Below are 22,046 nucleotides of genomic sequence, written 5' to 3' on the forward strand. Positions count from 1 at the left end.
AAACAAACCTTGATGCTTTCTTTATCTGATTCTCCAGGAGATACTGAGAGCAGTCAATAGTAAAAAGTTACACTGAAATCTGTTCTCTTGAGTTTATCTTGTCCTGTAACAAAGTAAACTGTGTCTAGACCTAGTAGTAACCTTAGAAAAGAGTGACTTGGGAATTTTATATAGAGAATTGAGAAGCTAGCTAAAGCAAAACCTGGTTGTCAAATAGAATGAGAGACCTGAGAAGGATAAGTTTTATCTCAGTGCACCAAGCAGCTTTTGAACCTATTAAAAATGACATGGACCAGTCAATACCCAGGTTTCCACATTGTTGGAGGCAGAAGTATCAGAACAGAATCAGTCTTTGGCACCTACTGAGACACCAACCCATCAAGGCACCCTTGTACCATATCATTACACTGTGTGTTCAGAGAGCTCCAAGTGTGGTGGAGACACAGTCAGCAAGAGAAAGAACAGCACTTAGGAGTGATGACAGAACTGGCTTGGGCAGCGTCACTAGAGTAGCAGAGCAGAGACCCTGAGGTTGCTCAGCCCCAGTGAAGGAGGGAAGGGTGAGTAGTTGGAACTCAGTGACAGAGAAGGGGTAGATGAACTTCAGGATGGAATAAACAATACTACAATGATTTAGAAGCAACATTAAAGGGACATCAGGTTGGGCAGGAGTGTAGGGGTCCCAAGGTGGGTCAGGTAAGAAGATTAGCGAGAAGGCCAGTCATTTAAAAAAGCCACCCCAGCTTTCCTGAAGATCCTTGGGGGAATTATGGGGGAGAGTCACATGATCGGGAATACTCTCAGATTACTGTGTCCTTCTGTATGGGGAGAGGGAAGAACAATGGGTTGTGATATTCTGAGGCTCCCTAGCCTATTTTATCTGCATTTAAGCACTGCAGAAAGTCCTCAGGAACACACTGCCAGTGTGCAAAGGTCATATGACAGAGCAGAGCCATGGATGTTCAGGGACTCAGACTTGGGTCATAGTGGTAGGAGCAATCACTCAGTCTGGGCCAAGCTGTCCATCCATCTGGGAGTGAGGTGTGCTCCACAGAGAAACAGCCTGGTGCCATTGGCTGATCCAAGGCCTCCTGAGCAGCCACTGCAGGTGGATGCTCCCTGTTCCACAGCAGAGCTGGTGACACCAGCCTGTCTTTGGGTCTCATTCAGCATCTCCATGTCTTTCCTGCAGCAACTGCAAATGCAGAGGCACTGTCTAATGCACACCTGGACATCTCAGAGGAGTCTTCACAGGCAGACACAGAATGCAGCTTTGCTGAAGCCAGGCTAGAGGACCTGGATGCTCATGTCTGTTTTCTTCTTCCCTTCCTCTTTTCCTCCTCCTCCTAGTTATTCTCCACTCCACCACCTTCAGAGAGAGGAACCGGTGTGTATGGAAGGAGACTAGAGGCCACCTCACTCAGCTGTGTCCTGTGTATGCAGTTCTGATGATCTGACCTTCTACTTATGCAGATGATACAGATGCTAGTTTGGTCTGTTTCCATGACCACATTAATAATAACTGTAAGATTGGAAGGACTGTGATGAAGGATGAATTTTAAAGTCGAATTTTAGATACTTTTGAGCTTGGAAATGAGAACCAAGAGTAGAGTCCCACATTACTCTGAGTCAGGTCAATGAAGCTTCAGTGTTGTGTTGAGTACCATTTCTTCTTTGCCTCCAGACTCTGCATCATGAATTCTCTGTCTGAAGCAAATGGCAACTTTGCCATCCACCTTTTAAAGATTCTCTGTGAAAGCAACCCTTCGGAAAATGTCTGTTATTCTCCCGTGAGCATCTCCTCTGCTCTAGCTATGGTCCTCTTAGGGGCGAAGGGAGACACAGCAGTCCAGATGTCTCAGGTAAGCTGCCTGTCACCCCACACCTGTTTCACTTGCCTAAGACCTGCTGAGAAAGGAGGGTAGGAATGTGCTCATACTGTTTCATGGCGCAGGAGCTAAAGAGGAAAGAAGCCAGTCTACTCCAGTAAGATCTACTTTTTTTAAAAAAAAAATTCTTTTTAATATATGTACATTAGTGTTTTGCCCACATATATGTCTGTACAAGGATGTGAAAGTCCCTGGAACAGGAGTTTCAGACAGTTGTGAGCTTCCATGTGGGTGCTGGGAATTGAACCTCTGGAAATGCAGCCAGTGCTCTCTCTACCCTGACCCTCCCACAAGACTTCTTTCAGGGCAATTAGCTTTCCAGACTAATACCTTGGAATAACTCTCAAAATTTTGTCCAGACTTACCTAGAAAATGGTGCACAAATAGATTCATGTGAGCCATGGTGGCACAGGGCTTTAATTCCAGCTACTAAGGGGAGTGAGGAAGGAGGATCTCCAGTCCAAGGCTAGCCAAAACATCTTAGTTTCAACCTAAGAGTTTTTTCAAAGGTGTAGGGAAGGCATTGTGAGCATACCTCAGTGGTAGATCTCTGAAACTCTTGCTTAGCATGTGTTTGGAGCTAAGGTCAGTCCCAAGTATGGCAATGGAAAAAAAAAAAGATGTTGAAATTATTTGAAACATGGGTTGCTAAGATCTATATTACTTTTAGAGTAATAGACTTGTAATTATTCATTAGCAGGAAAGCTACTTCCTGATTGTAATTTTCTCAATTCAACTTGCTTCACATCAGAGCCTCCCTTATTTCCCTGCCTGAGCCTTCTCTTCAGCTTGAAAATTATACTCACAACCACAAGGTCTCATCACTGAGCTCATAGTGATTCATTCTTTTCCTTCACAGGCACTTGGTTTAAACACAGGGAAAGATGTTCATCAAGGCTTCCAAGAGCTGCTCAGTAACCTGAACAAGCCCAACAGAAAGTATTCGCTTAGAACGGCCAACAGGCTCTTTGCAGAGAGCACATGTGAATTCCTCCCAGTACGTTGTATCAGTAGAATGATGTCAATTATATTCAAATACTTGTTGCTATAGATAACAGAAGAAGGACCCTAGAGAACTTGGGAAAATTAAGGATCAGGTTATAGTCAGTGTGACTGTTCACATCCTATTACCTGCACTAAGAAGACTGAGACAGGAAGGGCGTGAGTTCTAGGCCAGTCTGGGCTACATACTATGACTCAACTCCTGTATCTTGCCCAAAGTTCATAGTTCTGTATTGATATCTTGAAATATTTCATATCAGAAATATTTTTATTCTTTTTATTCATGGAATTTTAAATTATTCATGTCCAGTTATTCCCACTTACAAAGGCATAGTACAAAAAGATGTTTATTCATTAAAGTGATATACTCACCCATTTTAATTTTGGTTGTTTTGGTTTTTAATGCCACATATCAGAAGTTTGGAAAGCTTGCTGACAATGTATTTTGCAATGTTTCCTCACTGAACATGTTTCTCTCCAGACCTTTAAGGAATCCTGTCTTCAGTTCTATCACTCAGAGATGGAGCAGCTGTCCTTTGTCAAAGCAGCAGAGGAGTCCCGGAAACACATAAACACGTGGGTCTCCAAACAGACTGAAGGTCAGGATTTCAAGTGATTTCACACCCACATTCTGTCCTTTCCATCCACCCCTCTCTCCTCTTGCCTCCCTCCTTTCTCCTAACTTCCCTTCTCCCTCCACTGACTAATCTCACTGTGTTTCAGAGTCAAAGGGATGCAACCAGCTAGGTCACATGGTATAATTTAGACCTCAGTGAATTCGTGGAGATTTTACTCAGATACTTACTTTAAAAACAGAGGTGTTTGTATTTTTCTCTAGGAGAGAGGGGCTGATACAAATGTCCTGAGAACTCACGGGCCTGATTTCCAGTCTAACAGATTGCATTAGAAAACAAGAGTGGTCTGCAGTTGGCAGGCCAGGTGACTCCACCATCTCTGAGATGGAGTTGCATGGGAAGACATTTCCTATAATCTTGCCCTTGGGCTGGGTTCTCCTACAGTCTGTGTTGCCTTGGTCAACACCACCTTTACCTCTGAACAAGACACCTGTTTCTGCTTCCCCATTTCCTGCTTCAGATCCCTTACTTACATTTGATGAAACTAGACTTGATTTCCTCTTTCAGGGCTGCTCAGTTACATTGACCTAATGGGGATTCAACTTAGTTGGTTTTTTTTTTTTTTTTTTTTGGTTGTTGTTCAGAGATGACATGTTACAGCATTGGTCTTGGAGATCATTGAGATCATTGTTTGTTAACTGAACCATTCAGATGCCTCTGTAACACTAGGTACATTCCTATTTCTGCTGAGAAAGACAGAGAGAGGGAGGGTATACACACAGAATAGAATGAGAATATTTTCTTAATGCCTCGGCAATTGTTTGTGAATTTTTTGTTGGAGTCTTTACCTCTTGATGTCATATATTAGCAAGGGTTGTCTTGATCATTGAAAGGATACTCCTTAATAGAGAAGAAGAGAATTTGTCCTTCTACCTGCATTATGACCTCTAGGGATGGATGGGACTCTGACCTGAAGAATAGTAATACATTCTCCAAACTAGTATCTGTATTTGAGTCTCTGACATACTATGGTATTTAGAGTATGATGCCAGGCATGATGACAGAGTACTAGATGAGACGCTGTATTTCACATCAGTGTATTAGTCAGAGTTCTCTAGAGGAACAGAATTTTACTAAGGGGATTTAATAGAATGGCATACACAGTACAGGCTGAGTAATCAGCTACTGACCATCTGCTTATGGAGAGGCTGAGAATCTGGTAGCTGCTCAGTCTATGAGACTGGAGACCTTATCAGTCAGTTGGGGATAAAAAGCCTAGACATTTCTGGAGAGTCAGTAGTCCTAGTCCACATGAAAGCCAAAGCTACTAGAACCCAGTGTCAGCTGAAAATCGCAGTTGCAGAGATGTGAACAGTGTGGATATGCTCACGAGCAGGGACTGAGGCAGGCAGACCAGAGCAGTGCTGCTTCTCTCTCAGTCCTTATATCAAGACAGCACAGAAGCCTTTGCTCCCTTGGGGAAGAATCCTGTCCATTAGTTACTCTTTCTAGGAAATATCCTCACAGACCTGCCCAGAGACATGTCTCTTAGTTGATTCCAGACCCATCAAGTTGGCAACCAACATTAGCACCCAGGTGGAAACTCTGGATCCCTGTGACCTTTTCCACATTTCCTGTTTCTTTGTTTTTCATCCTGGAGTCACTTTTTCTGCTTTTCCCAAACCTGCTTTTCTTGAGAGACTTGGAAGTTTTTCAGTATCCACATGTTTGCCATGCTCTTCCAGTATGCATGTCATCAAGTCAAAAATGGCTGTTTGTATGTTGTATTGATTTTTTAAAATATGTTAACCACATTCTGCAAATTTGAAAACATGATGCTTGGACCTGCCCAGATGTAAGATCAGTTCATTTCTCACAAGTGTATAACATGAACCTGAACGAAGTCTCTGCTTCCTCAAAAGGGAAAATTCCAGAGTTGCTGTCGGGTGGCTCAGTTGATTCCGAGACCAGGCTGCTTCTTGTCAATGCCTTATATTTCAAAGGAAAGTGGCAAACAGAGTTTGACAAAGAACACACAAGGGAAATGCCCTTTAAAGTAAACCAGGTAAGGAACAGTGTCCTAAGGTCCATGCCAGTGTGGTGGAGAGATTGCGTGGAAGGGTGTAATTGTGAATGTGTAGCTCTGGGGCTCAGTGGTAGAGATCACATGTCCTATGTGCGTTCTGGGTTTTATTCTCAGCCTAGAAAGATAAAATGAGAAATCACAGAAAACTATTTCAAACATATATTTCTGATTGAAAGGTTAAACTCTTGTAGAAAATGATAGGAATAAAGAGTATTTTCTCCATGTGTTATTTTACATCCTGATGGTGGCTCTTGCTGCTTCTGATAATTTCTTATAAAACCACTGTTCCACTTCATTTTCGAAATTATATTTTCCTTATATTCTGGAATAGCATAACTAAGCTGCTAACATAGTATAATGTATATATGGAACATGGGGCAGAGTAGAAAGTAATATAAGAACATCTAGTAATTTATCATTATTAAACAGTATTTATCAGTTTCTAATATTGAAACTGAGTGATTAATATCTCTGTCTCAATTGGGGTATAATTTGAATTATAGTAGATATTAGAATTGTTTACCCAATACCTATAAAATATAATTTGATGTGCTTTGGAGCAGCATGAATGATACACCCCTTACTGTGTTTTTATTACAGGTACTTTAAAAAAAATTACGTGTGGTCTGCAGCAAATTTTCTTGTTTAATGTACTACTGTAATAAAAATCTTCCCAGATGGTCAGCCCACTTCTGTGTTTAAAAAATACCTCTGGACTATCATAACAGATACAACCTGATTAATCATAGAAATATTCATTAGATTCTCTCCAGATGGCCCCTAACTCATAATGGCTTAACAAAAACTGTCTGTCTATGATGGGTCATCAGACTGTACTACATCACAAAGATTTTGCTTCTCTATTTGAAGAAAATTTTTTGTTGTCTATATGCTGTTTCCTTAGATATAATTGTTGACCATTTTAAATGATCAAAATCCTGCATCTGATATGATGGTCATAAAAGGGGTAAATGTTTATTTGGGCTCATGGTTCCAGAAGTTTCAGTCCGGTCAGTTGGTCCAGTCACTCTGGATTGTGGTGATGCACTACAGCATGGTGGAAATGCATGGTGGGGGCTTGTTCCCCTCACAGCAGTCAGGAAGTAAAAGAGAGAAACAGGAAGGGATTGTAGTACAAATATCTTATTCAGGGCCCACCCCTAATACTTTACATTCTCCCATTGGGCCCTACCTCCTGAAGGTTTGTCCACATTCCAGTGGTTCTACCCTATGGACAAAAGCTTTGGATCATGAGCCTTTGTGTAACATTTTAGACCCAAGCAGGGTTTTAAAATATTAATATTTAAATGGCACATTTGCTGTGGGATGCTGTATCATCTTTCCTGAATTAACCCCTGTCCAGGTTGTTGTTTTGTCAACTTGAGACAAGCTAGAGCCATTTGAAAAGAAGGACTCTTCACTGAGAAATTGCCTCGTTAGACTGGCCTGGAGGCAAGTCTGTTGGGCATTTTCTTGATTCATGATTGGTGTGGGCCCATCACATTGTGGATACTACCAAACTTGGGCAGATGGTCCTGAGCTATGTAAGAAAGCAGATTGAGAAATCCCTGGGGGACAAGTCAATAAGTCGCAATCCTTCATGGCTTTTACCTGAGTTCCTGCTGACTTTCCTCAGTGATGGAATGTGACCTGAGAGTTGTAAGATGAAATAAACCCTTCCCTTCCCAGCTTGGTTTTGGTGATGGTGTTTCATCACAACTATTGAACCCTATCTACAACAGACCCATATCTGCTTGCAGTCAATTATTTTTATGAAAGCAGGAAGAGGATGACAGTATTGACTTTGTGTTCACTGTACCATGAATAGTGTTTTCATTTTGAGAACTAAAACACTTCTGTTGTTAAATTCAACTCATTTGGAAACATTCTGACCTCTCTCAATAATATCTTTTATGTTCTGAATTCTTCTGCTCAGAGAGAGAAAAGACCAGTGCAGATGATGTATCAGAAAGACGTATTTAAACTTGCCTACGTGAAAGAAGTTCAGGCACAGGTGCTGGTGATGCCCTATGAGGGCATGGAGCTGAGCTTGATGGTCGTGCTCCCAGTTGATGGTGTGGACCTCAGCAAGGTGAGGCACCTCTCCCAATGTCCATGAGAAGAATCCAATGCCCATTCACATTAGAGTACAAACCAGTGTTTGCAGATGTGCCACTGCCATTCGATTAGGTGGTACAGCTTAGAGCTGTGTGCAGGTGCTGGGCTTTGGGATCAAAGCTGTGTCTGATGATCCCATTGTGGGTTGTGTGACCTTGACACAGAACATAACTTCATCACTAAATGGGAGATAGCTAACTGATAGGATAAAATGAAGACAACTCAGACAATGAACTTAACACTCCCAAAATGATAACCCATAACATGATCTTCATTATTATTTTCTTTTATTATCTAAGGACATAAAATAGACAGAAAAGATATTGCACTTTACCCAAAACAAGAGGAAGAGGAGGGATGCAGCTGAGGAGGACAGAGTCAGGCAGAGCATTATGACACCCTTGGTCTTCTTCACAGCAGGGTACTCCACAGTGGGTCAGTCATCCTATGAACAGTGGGCAGTGGAGTGTGCATGACCTAAGGGATCTTTGTAAGCAGAACAGCTCTCTGGCTCTTCCCCTCCAGCTCCCTCACTGTGGCATCTAGGGTATTAATGTTTCATCACTGACAAAATGCCTGACAGGAATTACCCAGGATAGGATTTAAATTGGATCACAGATTCAGAGGGTTCATTTCAAGATACCTGGCCCCAACAATGGTTTCCATAATGACAGAGACCACAGAACTTTCAGTAAACAGGAAGCAGAGGAAGGACAAGGGACAAAGGACCATGGATGACCTTCATAGGTACACCTCCTGTAACTACTTCCTTCATTCTGCTAGAGGCCCTCATGTCTAAATTATAGATGCCTCACTAAATGTTGCTGCCAACTTCACAATAAGGTTCAGTATGTGAGCCTTCAGGGGAAAGTTCACATGAAAGCCATAAGAGGCCACAAAATGCAGAGAATCCAACCCTGGATAGACCTTCATTCTGGTGTGGCTCACACCAAAAGTCCTTATTTTTTCCACTTTTTTAAAAACAGCTGCAATGATGTATTATCTTCAAAACTAAGTCTAGTCAAGAAAACAAAAGCAAACACAACCTAAACCATAATCACCTGGACATGAACATTTGTCAGTATAAAAGATGTCTCAGAAATTATTTAGGAGAGGACAACCATGTCTTCCCAACCCTGGGCTGTTTGGCTTCCATGCCCATCAGGGAAGGTTCATACAAGCTAGCAGGACAGTGGGACCCTCACACTGTCTGGCCATGTGAATAGGCAGTGCCCCCTGCAGGATGATGGAGGGTTCTGTGAGTGTGAACTGCCTATGAGCCTGTGGGTAAGACCTCACCTGTGAAACTGAAAGTCTCTTAATTCCACTTTGCCAGGTGGAAAACAATCTCACTTTTGAGAAGTTAACAGCCTGGACTAAATCAGACTCTATGAGGAGCATAAGAGCTGAGGTTTTCCTTCCAAAATTTAAACTGCAAGAAGATTATGACATGAAGTCTGTATTTCAGCACTTGGGAATGGTGGATGTCTTTGAGGGGGGCAAAGCTGACTTATCAGGAATGTCTCTGGAGAGAAACCTTTGTGTGTCTGAGTGTGTTCACCAGAGTGTTGTGGAGGTCAATGAAGAAGGCACTGAGGCTGCATCCTCCACCATGGTAAATATAAGCCCTAACTCATCTGGTGGTGACCCAAGGTTTTGTGCTGACCACCCTTTCCTTTTCTTCATTAGGCACAATGAAACCAACACCCTCCTGTTCTGTGGCAGGTTCTCATCTCCATAAAGACACATTTACTGTGTGGGAAACAGTTCTCTATTCAGCATCTTCACAGTTCTTACAACCCTGTGAGGATGGGCAAATAGGTTGAACCCATGTTCAAGATGAGGGCACTTTCCTCCTAGCAACCTTATCTTATGATGCACACATTCCTCTTCCCTATCCTGACATTCATCAGTGCCCTTTGCCAGGTCACAGGACCACAGAGTGGTTGGGCTTCCTGTTGTGTGAACAACAAAGGAGACAAACAAATCCACAAGAGAGCCTACAAAGTTCTCTAGGGTGACCCTAAATAAACGCCCCACTCACTACACACACACAAACCATCCAGCTGGATACTCTGTCCTTTCCTGGCTCCTCAACTCTCCCCATCATTTGCCTTAACTTGTTTGCATCATAGTAAATAAACACTTCTGTGGATGATGACAGCCACTGCAGTTTACTAGTGATTGGTCCTTAATGCACATTTTAACTTATTTTGCTTTGCTGTCCACCACTCACCAGGTATGTGCCTGTCACTGGTTAGGCTTGGGGACAGGTGCAGACAGTGTGGTCCTCTAACTGCTGGCCTTTTCAACTTTCTCTCAACTTATCTCTCATGAGAATCTCCTTGGATTACTACATGTTCTCTTTGCAGAAATTATGCTTTTGTAGACTATTGTATTTCTCCACAACCCAACTGTAATAGCTAAATTCTGTGAAGTCCTTAAGAGCCATTTCAAAATAAATTTTGTTTTCTCACCAGTCATATGTGTTGTGGGATATATAACACTATGAAGCCTGAGTTTGTATTGGAGTTGATTAAACATATCAACCTTGGGTCAGGAGGCAGAGCCAGCAACTAGTTGACAGAAAGTAATCATAGAGACTCAGATGGCATCTAAAAGACAGATGGAGAGATGCAGAGATGTACCGGTAGTAGTGGGAAGGATCTGAGAGCTGCTGGTAGCAAGAAGCCATGGGAGTATACAGCAGGTGACAACTAATGTTCAACAGGTAGATCCACAATGCTCTCTGATGGGGAGCCCAACCTGCCAAGGTTGTAAGTTACTGACTGTAAACAATCAGTTGCTCCTGTCTGTAATTTCCCTCATGTACCACTTCATTTCTTCCGTAAGAACAGCTATGGGTGTTTTCCCACTGCATTATGTCATGTATATATTCCATCTGTTGGGCACGTATATCCATAGATGGTCAGGAAGATGACTTCTTACTAAACTGTATAATTCTGATCTATAGAAAATAGACTAGGATATGCTTCACAATTAGATCTATTGTCCCTCGAGGACTGTAAAACTTAAAAGTGTGCCTTGTTCCTTCAACTCAGACTAACATAAGAAAACAACAATTCCTCCCCAATCTAAGAAAAGCTACATACATTTTGCTAGTTTAAAACCTCAGAGCAGTTTCAAACTAGACTGAATGTTTCTGTAAATGGATCATAAGTTAAAAACTTTACAGAGATGCACAAGGTTACAGTTGCAGACATCTAACCAAGGCTATTAACACAAAGCAGCCCAACTTCCAGGAATCCACAAAGTTGACCCCACCTTGGTCTGCTGGCAGTGGTCCAGAGGTCCAGAGGTTGCCTGGACCGGTTTACTCTGGTGACCAGCCTAGCAAATAACCTAGTTGTCATCATAGAACCTTTGTCCAGTGACAGATGGAGGCAGATACAGAGATCCACAGCCAGGCACCAGGCTGAGCTTCGGGAATCCAATTGATGAGAGAGAGGAACTATACTGCAGGCAAGGGATGTGGAGATCATGATGGGAGGACATGCAGAGATGACCGGTCACAGTAGTAGAAGCCTCTGAACTGTGGACTTGTAGCTGTGGAGACCACACGGGACTGTACTAGGCCCTCTGGATACGGAAGATAGCTCTTTGGCTCAAACCATTTGCGGAGCACCCAGGCAGGGTGATCAGAATATGTCCCTCATCTATGGGCAGGCTTCTGGAATCTGGGGCCTGTGGTGTGACACCTTGTACAGCCTTGGTGCAGTGGGAAGGGACTTGGACCTTTGCCAGACCCTACAACACGTCCCTTCATTTGTAAGTTATCCCACAAAATAAACCTCCCTTTTAACTATGTGGAGTGGCTGTAATAATTTCACCACTACAGGGTGGCTTGGGAAAGAGGACTAGGGGTGGGAGGAGGAAGGAGGGGAGGTCTGTGGATAGCATTGGAGTGAGTAGAAAATTTCTTTTTTTTTTTTTAATTAAAATCTGTAGGGGTTTTTTTTATTATGTGTTTTAATTTTATACATCAGCCATGGGTTCCCCTATACTCCCCACTCTTCCCCCACCCTCACCTTCCCCCCAGCCCCTCCCCTCCATTCCCATGTCCTCCAGGACCAAGACACCCCTGGGGATTCATATAAACCTGGTGGATTCAGTACAGGCAGGTCCCGTCGCCTCCTTCCAGGCTGAGCATGTGTCCCTGCAAAAGCCCAAGGTTCCAAACAGCCAGCTCATGCACTAAGGACAGGTCCTGGTCCCACAGCCTGGGAGTGTCCCAAACAGATCAAGCTATTCAATTGTCTCAATTATCCAGAGGGCCTGATCCAGCTGGGGGTGCCACAGCCATTGGTTCATAATTCATGTGCTTCCATTAGATTGGCTATTTGTCCCTGTGCTTTTTGCAATCTTGGATTCAACAATTCATGCTCTTGCAGTCCCTCCTCCTTCTTGACAGTTAGAAACCTGGAGCTCCACCTGGGATCAGGCCGAGGATCTCTGCATCCACTTCCATCAGTTATTGGATGAGAGTTCCAAGATGACTGCTAGGGTGTTTAGTCATCTGATCACCAAACTAGGTCAGATCAGGCCCTCCCTCAACCACTGCCAGCAGTCTACAGAGGATATATCATTGTGGATTTCTGGGGCCCTCTCGAGCACTCTGCCTATTCCTGTTCTCATGTGGTCTTCATTTATCATGGTCTGTTATTCCTTGTTCTCCCTTTTCTGTTCTTGATCCAGCTGGGATCTCCTGCTCCCCTAAGCTTTCTTTCCCTCAAATCTTGCCGGCCCTTCATTACTCCCACTGTCGTCTAGGTTGTTCATGTAGATCTCATCCATTTCTCTGCCATTGTGTGATCCCTGGATCTTTCCTAGGGTCCAGTTTTCTAGGTAGCCTCCCTGGAGTTGTGTAGCAGTCTAGTCATCTTTGTTTTACATCTAGTATCCTCCTATGAGTGAGTACATGCCATGTTTGTCCTTCTGAGTCTGGGTTACCTCATTAAGGATGATTTTTTTCTAGATCCATCCATTTGCCTGCAAACCTCATGAGGTCATTGTTTTTCTCTGCTGAGTAGTACTCCATTGTGTATATATATACCATATTTTCTTTATCCATTCTTCAGTTGAAGGGCATCTAGGGTGTTTCCAGGTTCTGGCTATTACAAACAATGCTGATATAAACATAGCTGAGCAAATGCCCTTGTGGTATGATTGAGCATTCCTTGGGTATATGCCCAAGAATGCTACAGCTGGGTCTTGGGGGAGATGGATTCCCAATTTTCTAAGGAAGCACCATATTGATTTCCAAAGTGGCTGTACAAGCTTGCATTCCCACCAGCAGTGGAGGAGAGTTCCCCTTGCTCCACATCCTCTCCTGCATAAGATGTCTTCTGTGCTTTTGATCTTAGCCATTCTGACATGTGTAAGGTGGTATCTCAGAGTCGTTTTGATTTGCATTTCCCAGATAATTAGGGATGTTGAGCAATTCCTTAAATGTCTTTCAGCCATTTGAACTTCCTCTGTTGAGAATTCTCTGTTTAGTTCTATTGCCCATTTCTTAATTGGACTGTTGGGCATTTTGATGTCTAATTTCTTGAGTTCTTTATATATTCTGGCTATCAGCCCTCTGTCAGATGTGGGGTTGGTGAAGACCTTTTTCCATTCTGTAGGCTGTCGCTTTGTCTTGTTGACTGTGTCCTTTGCTCTACAAAAGCTTCTCAGTTTCAACAGGTCCCATTGATTGATTGTTTCTCTCAGTGTCTGTGCTACTGGTGTTATATTTAGAAAGTGATCTCCAGTGCCAATGCATTCAAGAGTACTTCCTACTTTCTCTTCTATCAGGTTCAGAGTAACTGGATTTATGTTGAGGTATTTAATCCACTTGGACTTAAGTTTTGTGCATGGTGACAGATATGGATCTATTTGCAGCCTTCTACACATTGACATCCAGTTATGCCAGAACCATTTGTTGAAGATGCTTTCTTTTTTCCATTGTACATTTTTGGCTTCTTTGTCAAAAATTATATGTTCATAGGTGTGCGGGTTAATGTCAGGGTCTTCACTTAGATTGCATTAGTCCACATGTCGGTTTTTATGCCAGTACCAAGCTGTTTTTATTACAGTAGCTCTATAGTAGAGCTTGACGTCGGGGATCGTGATGCCTCCAGAGGTTGTTTTATTGTACAGGATTCTTTTGGCTATCCTGGGTTTTTTGTTTTTCCATATGAAGTTGAGTATTATTCTTTCCAGATCTGTGAAGAATTATGTTGGTAATTCGATGGGGATTGAATTCAATCTATGGGTTGCTTTTGGTAAGATCGCCATTTTTACTATGTTAATCCTGCCTATCCATGAGCATGGGAGATCTTTCTATTTTCTGACATCTTCTTCAATTTCTTTTTTCAGGGACTTAAAGTTCTTGTCATATAGGTCCTTCACATGCTTAGTTAGAGTAACCCCAAGGTATTTTATATCATTTGTGGCTATTATAAAGGCTGATGTATCTCTGATTTCCTTAGTAGCCTGTTTGTCTATTGTATATAGGAGGGCTACTGATATTTTGAGTTAATCTTGAATCCTGCTATGTTGCTGAAGGTTTTTATTAGCTGTATCAGTTCCTTGGTTGAATTTTTGGGGTCACTCATGTATAGTATCATGTCATCTGCAAATAGGGAGAGCTTGACTTCTTCCTTTCCAATTTATATCCCATTAATCTCTTTGTGTTGTCTTATAGCTCTGGCGAGAACTTCAAGTACTATATTGAATAAGTATAGGGAGAGGGGACAGCCTTGCCTTGTTCCTGATTTTAGTGGTTTTGCTTTGAGTTTCTCTCCATTTAATTTGATGTTGGCTGTTGGCTTGCTGTAGATTGCCTTTATTATGTTTAGGTATGTTCCCTGTATTCCTGATCACTCCAAGACCTTTATCATGAAGAGGTGTTGGATTTTGTCAAATACCTTTTCTGCATCTAGTGAGATGATCGTGTGGTTTTTTTCTTTGAGTTTGTTTATATGGTGTATTACATTGACAGACTTTCATATGTTGAACCACCCTTGCATCGTTGGGATGAAGCCTACTTAATCATGGTGGATAATTGGTTTGATGTATTCTTGGAGTCTGTTCGCCAGAATTTTATTGAGTACTTTTGCATCAATGTTCATGAGGGAGATCGGTCTGTAGTTCTCTTTCTTTGTTGCATCTTTGTTTAGTTTAGGAATCAGGGTAATTGTAGCCTCATAGAAGGAGTTTGGTAACATACCTTCTACTTCTGTTGTGTGGAACAATTTAAAGAGTATTGGTATTAAGTCTTCTTTGAAGATCTGGTAGAATTCTGCAGTGAAACCATCTGGTCCTGGGCTTTTTTTGGTTGGGAGACTTTTAATGACTGATTCTATTTCCTTAGGGGTATTTGACTATTTAAATGGTTTATCTGGTCTTGATTTAACTTAGGTATGTCGTACCTATCCAGAAAATTATCCATTTCTTTTAGATTTTCCAGTTTTGTGGAGTAGAGGTTTTTGAAGTATGACCCTATGAATCTCTGGATTTCCTCATTGTCTGTTGTTATGTCCCCCTTTTCATTTCTGATTTTGTTAATTTGGATGCTCTCTCTCTGTCTTTTGGTTAGTTTGGATAAGGGCTTGTCTATCTTGTTGATCTTCTCAAAGAACCAACTCTTTGTTTCATTAATCCTTTGTATTGTATTTTTATTGATTTTCTCAGTTTGATAATTTCCTGGTGTCTGTTCCTCCTGAGAGTCTTTGCTTCTTCCTGTTCAAGGTCTTTCAGGTGTGCTGTCAAGTCACTAGCATGAGATTTCTCCAGCTTCTTTATGTAGGCATTCAGTGCTATGAATTTCCCTCTTAGCACTGCTTTCATAGTATCCCATAAGTTTGGTATGTGGTGTATTCATTTTCATTGATCCCTAGGAAGTCTTTAATTTCTTTATTTCTTCCTTAACCTATTGGTGATTCAGTTGAGCATTATTCAGTTTCCATGAGATTGTAGGATTTCTGTAGTTTTTTCTGTTGTTGAAATCTAACTTTAAACTATGGTGGTCTGATAGAACACAGGAGGTTATTCCAATTGTTTTGTATCTGTTGAGATTTGGTTTGTGGCCCAGTTGTGGTTGATTTTAGAGAAGGTTTCCTGGAGTGCTGAGAAGAAGGTATATTCTTTTTTGTTTCGGTGGAATGTTCTGTAGATATCGATTAAGTCCATTTGAGCCATAACATCAGTTAAGTCCATTATGTCTCTGTTAAGTTTCAATTTGGCCGATCTGTCCAGAGGTGAAAGTGGGCTGTTGAATTCTCCCACTATTAATGTGTCGGGTTTTATATGTGATTTAAGCTTTAGTAATGTTTCTTTTACATATGTGGGTGCCCTTGTGTTTGGAGCATAAATGTTCAGAATTGAGACTTCATCTTGGTGGATCATTCCTGTGATGAGTATTTAATGTCCTTCATCATCTCTTTTGATTGATTTTAGTTTGAAGTCTATTTTGCTGGATATTAGGATGGCTACACCAGCTTGCTTCTTAAAACCATTTGATTGGAAAGTCTTTTCCCAGCCTTTTATTCTTAGGAGGTGTCTGTCTTTGAATTTGAGGTGTGTTTCTTGTATTCAGCAGAAAGATAGGTCCTGTTTTTGTATCCATTCTGTTAGTCTGTGTTTTTTTTATAGGTGAATTAAGTCCATTGATATTAAGGGATATTATTGAACAGTGATTGTTCATTCCTATTATTTTTTTGTTTTTTGTTTTGTTTTGTTTTTTTTGGTGGTAGTGTGTGTGTACTTCTCTTCTTTGGGGTTTGCTGCTGTGGTGTTATCTATTGCCTGTGTTTTCATGGGTGTATCTGCCTTCCATAGGTTGGAATTTTCCTTCTAGTGCTTTCTGTAGGGATGGGTTTGTGGATAAGTATTGTTTAAATCTGGTTTTGTCTTGGAAGGTCTTGTTCACTCCATCTATGATGATTGAAAGTTTTGCTGGGTATATTAGTCTAGGCTGGTATCCATGGTCTCTTAGTGTCTGCATTATATCTGTCCAGGTCCTTCTGGCTTTCAAAGTCTCCATTGAGAAATCGGGTGTTATTCTGATGGGTTTGCCTTTATAATTCACTTGGCCTTTTTCCTTTGCTGCCCTCAATATTCTTTCTTTATTCTGTACATTTAGTTGTTTAATTATTATGTGGTGAGGGGACTTTTTTGGGGGGTATAATCTGTTTGGTGTTCTATAGGCTTCTTGTATCTTCATAGGCATTTCCTTCTTTAAGTTGGGAAAGTTTTCTTCTATGATCTTGTTAAATATATTTTCTGTGCCTTTGAGTTGGTGTTCTTCTCCTTCCTCTATCCCTATTATTCATAGGTTTGGTCTTTTCATGGTGTCCCAAATTTCTTGGACATTTTGGGTCATGACTTTGTTGGTTTTAGCGTTTTCTTTGACTGATGAATCTATTTCTTCTACCGTATCTTCAACACCAGAGATGCTCTCTTCCATCTCTTGCATTCTGTTGGTTATACTTGCCTCTGAAGTTCCTGTTTACTCAGATTTTCTATTTCCAGCATCCCTCTGCTAGTGTCTTCTTCAGTTTTTCTATTTCCCTCTTCAGGTCTTGGACTGTCTCCCTTGCTTTTTCATGATTTTCTTTCAAGGATTTATTGTTTTCTTCTGCTTTAATTGTCCTTTCCTCTAGTTTTTAATAGCGTTCTTTCCATTTTTTGTTTGTCTGTTCCTCTACTTTATTTTTGATTTCTTCTATATAAGGCTCTAGCCTCTTCATGATGTTATTTATAAGGTTGTTTTCTTCTTCTTCTTCCATTCCATGATGTTCAGGTCTACCTGTTGGAGAAGGGCTAGGTTCTGGTGATGCTGTATTGCTCTTTATTTTGTTGTATGTACTTCTACCTTGATGTCTGCCCATCTCCTCTTGGGTTCATTCTTGGTCTTATCAGTGTACTTGGTCCAGAGAGAGCTGACAGATTTAGGGAGCTTCTCTCTGGTCCAGATGGAAGCTCTGGGCCAGATAGGAGCGCTAGTCCAGATGAGAATGCTGGCCGGATAGGAACTGGGGGGCTGGACTCTGAGTCTCAGCAAGTCCCTGGGGTCTCCTTATTTTGTCCAGATGGGAGCTACTCTTTTCCAGATGGGAGTTCCTCTGGTCTCCTGTCCAGATGGGAGTTCCTCTGGTCTCTGGTCCAGATGGGAGTTCCAGGGCAGGATGGAAGCTGGGGGCTGGTCTCTGATTCTCAGCAAGTGGCTGGGGTCTCCAGCAGATGGGTGTGGTGGCAGGGTATGGAGACTGCATGGTCTGCCTGCAGTCTTGGAAAAGGGGAGCCTTCCCGCAGGGCCCACCAATTGGCCGGAAACTGGGGCCAAGTTGGGCAGTTCCTCCTGGTATGGCCTGTGTCCAACAGTTGGACCCAGGGGCAGTTGCTTCTCTGACTATAACCCCAGGCACTCACCTCTGGTCCAGATGGGAGTTCAAAAATTTCTTAATAAAGAAAAATGAAAAAAAAGAAGCCTAAATCACTATGCCAATTCTAACAAGCTTATTAACACACATCACCCTAAAACACTATGCCAATTCTAACAAGGTTATTAACACACAACAGCCTAAAACACTATGCCAATTCTAACAAGGTTATTAACACAAAGCTACCTAAGCTATGATGCCAGTTCCTCTCTTGCTAGCCTGGTTGATAAGACCTGGACCTCTGTGAAGATCTCTGCAGCTTGTCTCTCCATGCACTGTGCCCCTGACTTCAAGTCTCAGTCTTACACCAGCATTGCCATGGTTATTTGACTCCCTCAGATACTGGCCTTTGTAAATTTTTTAGTACAAAAATTTTGTCATAACTATATGTAGGACGGATAGAGGGGAAACCTGAGAAGAATGAGAGCTGAGGATTAGAGCTGAGAGGGTGTAGAACTAGGGTAGACCAATACAAGAGACATGCCTGGATCAGCAGGTGTGTGTTTATCCTCAACTATCAGTTTAGAAATACGCTAAATTCCCTTGGCTTTGCTGTAGCTTCTAACCTGAACCATGGAGGTGACCTTGCAAGCTGGACTCCAAGAGCACTAATAGGACTGTGCTGTGAAATTTGATGTACTGTGTAACCTTTGTTTAAGGTCATGTGATCAGGGATTTTAGTGCTGGGATGCCAGGTTACAGGGATGGCTGATGTTATCATTTTATATTGGAAGTGTCCTGAGTTTCAGGACTACCCTCAGTAACTGTACCTATGACTTGTTGTAGTGGGTAGCCATCAGAGCATTGGCCTGGAAGTTCCAACCCCATTGAGGCTTCTGTAATTGTCACGCCCACAAGGCGGGGCTGAGGGAGGAATCTGAAGACCCAGGATGGAGAGGAGGTGTCTCTCTTCTTTCTGGGCCCCTGGACGCTGGAGGTAGACCAAGCAGAGTTTTCCAGAGAACACCACCAGACTGTGCCATACCTTTCCCAGACCCTACAACCTATCCCTTCATTTGTAAGTTACCTCACAAAATAAACCTCCCTTTTAACTATGTGGAATAGCCTTAATAATTTCAGTAATATCTGGTGCCCAACATGGGTCCTGAAACCACAACCCTTATAATCCATGAAAAATCTGGAATCCCTTACAAGAGAGGAGGTTTACTCCCTGGAACAGACCCTAGGTGCTCATTTACAAGCCCTGGAGTAAACTCTCAATAAACATGACAAGGGACCTAATAAGCAGAAGGGCAAGACCCTACAGGTTGTAACATCTCCAAATGGCTCTCATACAATGGCTTATCCTGTTGTCATCCATGAGAAGCCAGCAGATGACACACACCATGAGCCATATACAACATATACATTACAACCTATTTCAACAAAATACATTTCAAAAAATATAAAGGAAGCAGTAGTTACATATGGGATACACTCCACATATGTAAAACAGATGTTAAATTTGTGGTCTACCTCACATAGAATCATTCCAGATGACTGGCATCAGTTAATTTCAGCTGTTCTAGAATATAGCCAGCAGTTACAGTATAAAAGCTGGTTGAGAGAAGAGGCAAGAAATTTAGAACAACAAGGTAAACTCAGAGGTTTTGAGATCTTCCAAGATCAAATACTTGGTGAGGGATTTTTCGCTGACAAGAATGTACAAGCCATATATGATGAGCATATAATATCCCTATGCCATACAGCAGCTCTAAATGCTTGGGAAAAAATTCCAGAACCTGGTAAAGCAACTGAGGTATACACAAAGATATTTCAGGGACCACATGAACACTTCACTGATTTTTTACAAAGGCTGAACATACCTATAACAAAATCTGTGTCAAATAAAGAATTAAGAAAAGTATTAACTGAGTCCTTGGCATTCAACAATGCTAATACAGAAAGCAAAAGAATACTTACACCATTAAAGATCAGATCAGCTCCTTTGGAAGAATGGATTCAGTATACTAATGGTTTTGAGTCTCTTAACTACAGTAATGAGGCTTGGATAGGAGAGACAAATCCCAGAGGTAAAAGAAGGCCCCATGGTACCAAATGTATTAAATGTGGTACACCAGGTCATATAAGTAAAAACTGTACATGGGGTAATCCTAGAAGTTATACTCCTTCTAGGAATAGCCTAAACAGGAGACCCCAACCACCTCCTGGATTATGTAGAAGATGTGGCAAAGGCCGACATTGGACCAGTGAGTGCAGATCAAAAATAGATATATGAGGCAACCCTTTGCTGTCGGGAAACGCCTCAGGGGGCCTCTTGCAGGGCCCCAAATCAAATGTGGTAAGAACATTCCCAGCCACTGTGGAAGACATTTCTCTCCAGGACAACTGAATAAACCAATGCCTAATGTAAAAACCGATACTGCAATGGATGATAAAACAGCTCTGATAGATGAATCACAGTTTACAAAGAATACAATAAAACAAATATTTTGGCAGACTTCCATAAATGAACAAAGACCAAAGCTGAGAATTCGAATTAATGGTTTGGTTCTGGAGGGCCTGGTAGACACAGGTGCAGATGTGACTATAATTACACCAAAATCATGGCATCTGAATTGGCCTCTTCAAGAGGTAGATGTCCAACTTTTGGGAATTGGCACCCTATGTCAGATAAAACAGAGTTCGAGATGGGTTGAATCCATAGGGCCAGAAGGACAGAGAGGAAGGCTGAAGCCATATGTAGCAAATGTAGCAGTAAATCTATGGGGCCGAGATCTGTTACAACAGTGGAATACCCAGATTAAAATTCCTACACTCTCAGAAAAGGAATACAAGCAATGCATGTTTCTAGGAATTATATCATAACATGCTATAAAAAACAGTCACCAACCATTCAGGCTGAACACAAACAGAGCACAACTGCTGTTGAACTCTCAGAAGTACCAACTGCCTTACCTTTAAAATGGCTAACTAATTAACCTGTCTGGGTTGGACAGTGGCCTTTGACAAAAGAGAAGCTATCAGCTGGTTCAAGAGCAGTTAAATGCTCAACACATTGAAGAATCTGACAGCCCTTGGAATTCTCCTGTATTTGTTATTTTAAAAAAAGTCTAGTAATTAGAGAATGCTGACAGATCTGAGAGCTATTAATAAAGTAATTCAGCCAAAGGGCTCCCTACAGACAAGGATGCCCTTGCCCTCTCTGCTACCCAAAGAATGGCCTATAATAGTTATTGACTTAAAAGACTGTTTCTTTACCATACCCTTACAAAAAAATTACAGAGAAAAATTTGCCTTCACAGCTCCTAATTATAACAATTCTCAGCCAGTCAAGAGATATCTGTGGAAGGTCCTCCCACAAGGAATGTTAAACAGTCCTACCTTATGCCAATACTTTGTGCAAAAACCATTGGAGATAATTCATGTAAAGTTTCCACAATCCATAATTTATCACTATATGGATGATATCCTATTAGCTGATCCAAAGTTAGACACATTAGAAAGTGTTAGGGACCAAGATGTCAGGAACAAAACATGAACCATGGAAAGTATTAGCTAAACCAAAGAACAACTCATAAGCCCCTTCCCAGAGCAGTAACCAGAGGCCTCCAAAGATAAGAGAACATGCCACAGTCAGGTGCCATGACAACCGAACATAAAGAGCATTCCATGGTCAGGTAGCCTAGCAACAGAATATACTGCCCCTGACCAGTGACCTTAGCAGACATCTCACAGTTGCACTATCTGCCTCACACGTCTTGCACCCCTTCCATGTTCTACATGCCCCTTTTCCCTTTCCCTCCTTCCTGCCCCTTCCCCCCTTATGCTATATAAGCCTTGCGGAGAAAAATAAAGATTGGCAGCTTGATCAGAATACTGTCTTGCTGTCCATCTCTTTGTGTCGCCCTTCCCTTTCATTCTCTCCCACAGGTGGGTCGCCCCTCATTGACACCCCGCTGGCTGG

The 22,046-nt window shown here is 41.9% G+C and overlaps 1 protein-coding gene across 1 annotated transcript; it reads left to right on the forward strand.

Annotated features, from left to right (window-relative positions):
* The first annotated feature begins 1,688 nt into the window (after positions 1 to 1,688).
* Positions 1,689 to 9,411, forward strand: LOC118584460 (serpin B9-like). Its single transcript, XM_036188707.1, has 6 exons — positions 1,689 to 1,862; positions 2,749 to 2,886; positions 3,373 to 3,490; positions 5,389 to 5,531; positions 7,489 to 7,644; positions 9,007 to 9,411. The coding sequence occupies exons 1-6, from the start codon at positions 1,695 to 1,697 to the stop codon at positions 9,409 to 9,411; spliced, it is 1,128 nt and encodes a 375-aa protein (XP_036044600.1). The 5' UTR covers positions 1,689 to 1,694.
* The last annotated feature ends 12,635 nt before the right edge of the window (positions 9,412 to 22,046 follow it).

The sequence above is a fragment of the Onychomys torridus genome, chromosome 5, assembly GCF_903995425.1.
Source record: "Onychomys torridus chromosome 5, mOncTor1.1, whole genome shotgun sequence".
NCBI lineage: Eukaryota > Metazoa > Chordata > Mammalia > Rodentia > Cricetidae > Onychomys > Onychomys torridus.

Coding starts and splice junctions, on each gene's coding strand:
- LOC118584460 (XM_036188707.1), top strand. CDS start 1,695: ATGAATTCTCTGTCTGAAGCAAATGGCAACTTTGCCATCCACCTTTTA. Junction 5,532..7,488: donor TGCCCTTTAAAGTAAACCAG/GTAAGGAACAGT, acceptor TCTTCTGCTCAG/AGAGAGAAAAGACCAGTGCA. Junction 7,645..9,006: donor ATGGTGTGGACCTCAGCAAG/GTGAGGCACCTC, acceptor CCACTTTGCCAG/GTGGAAAACAATCTCACTTT.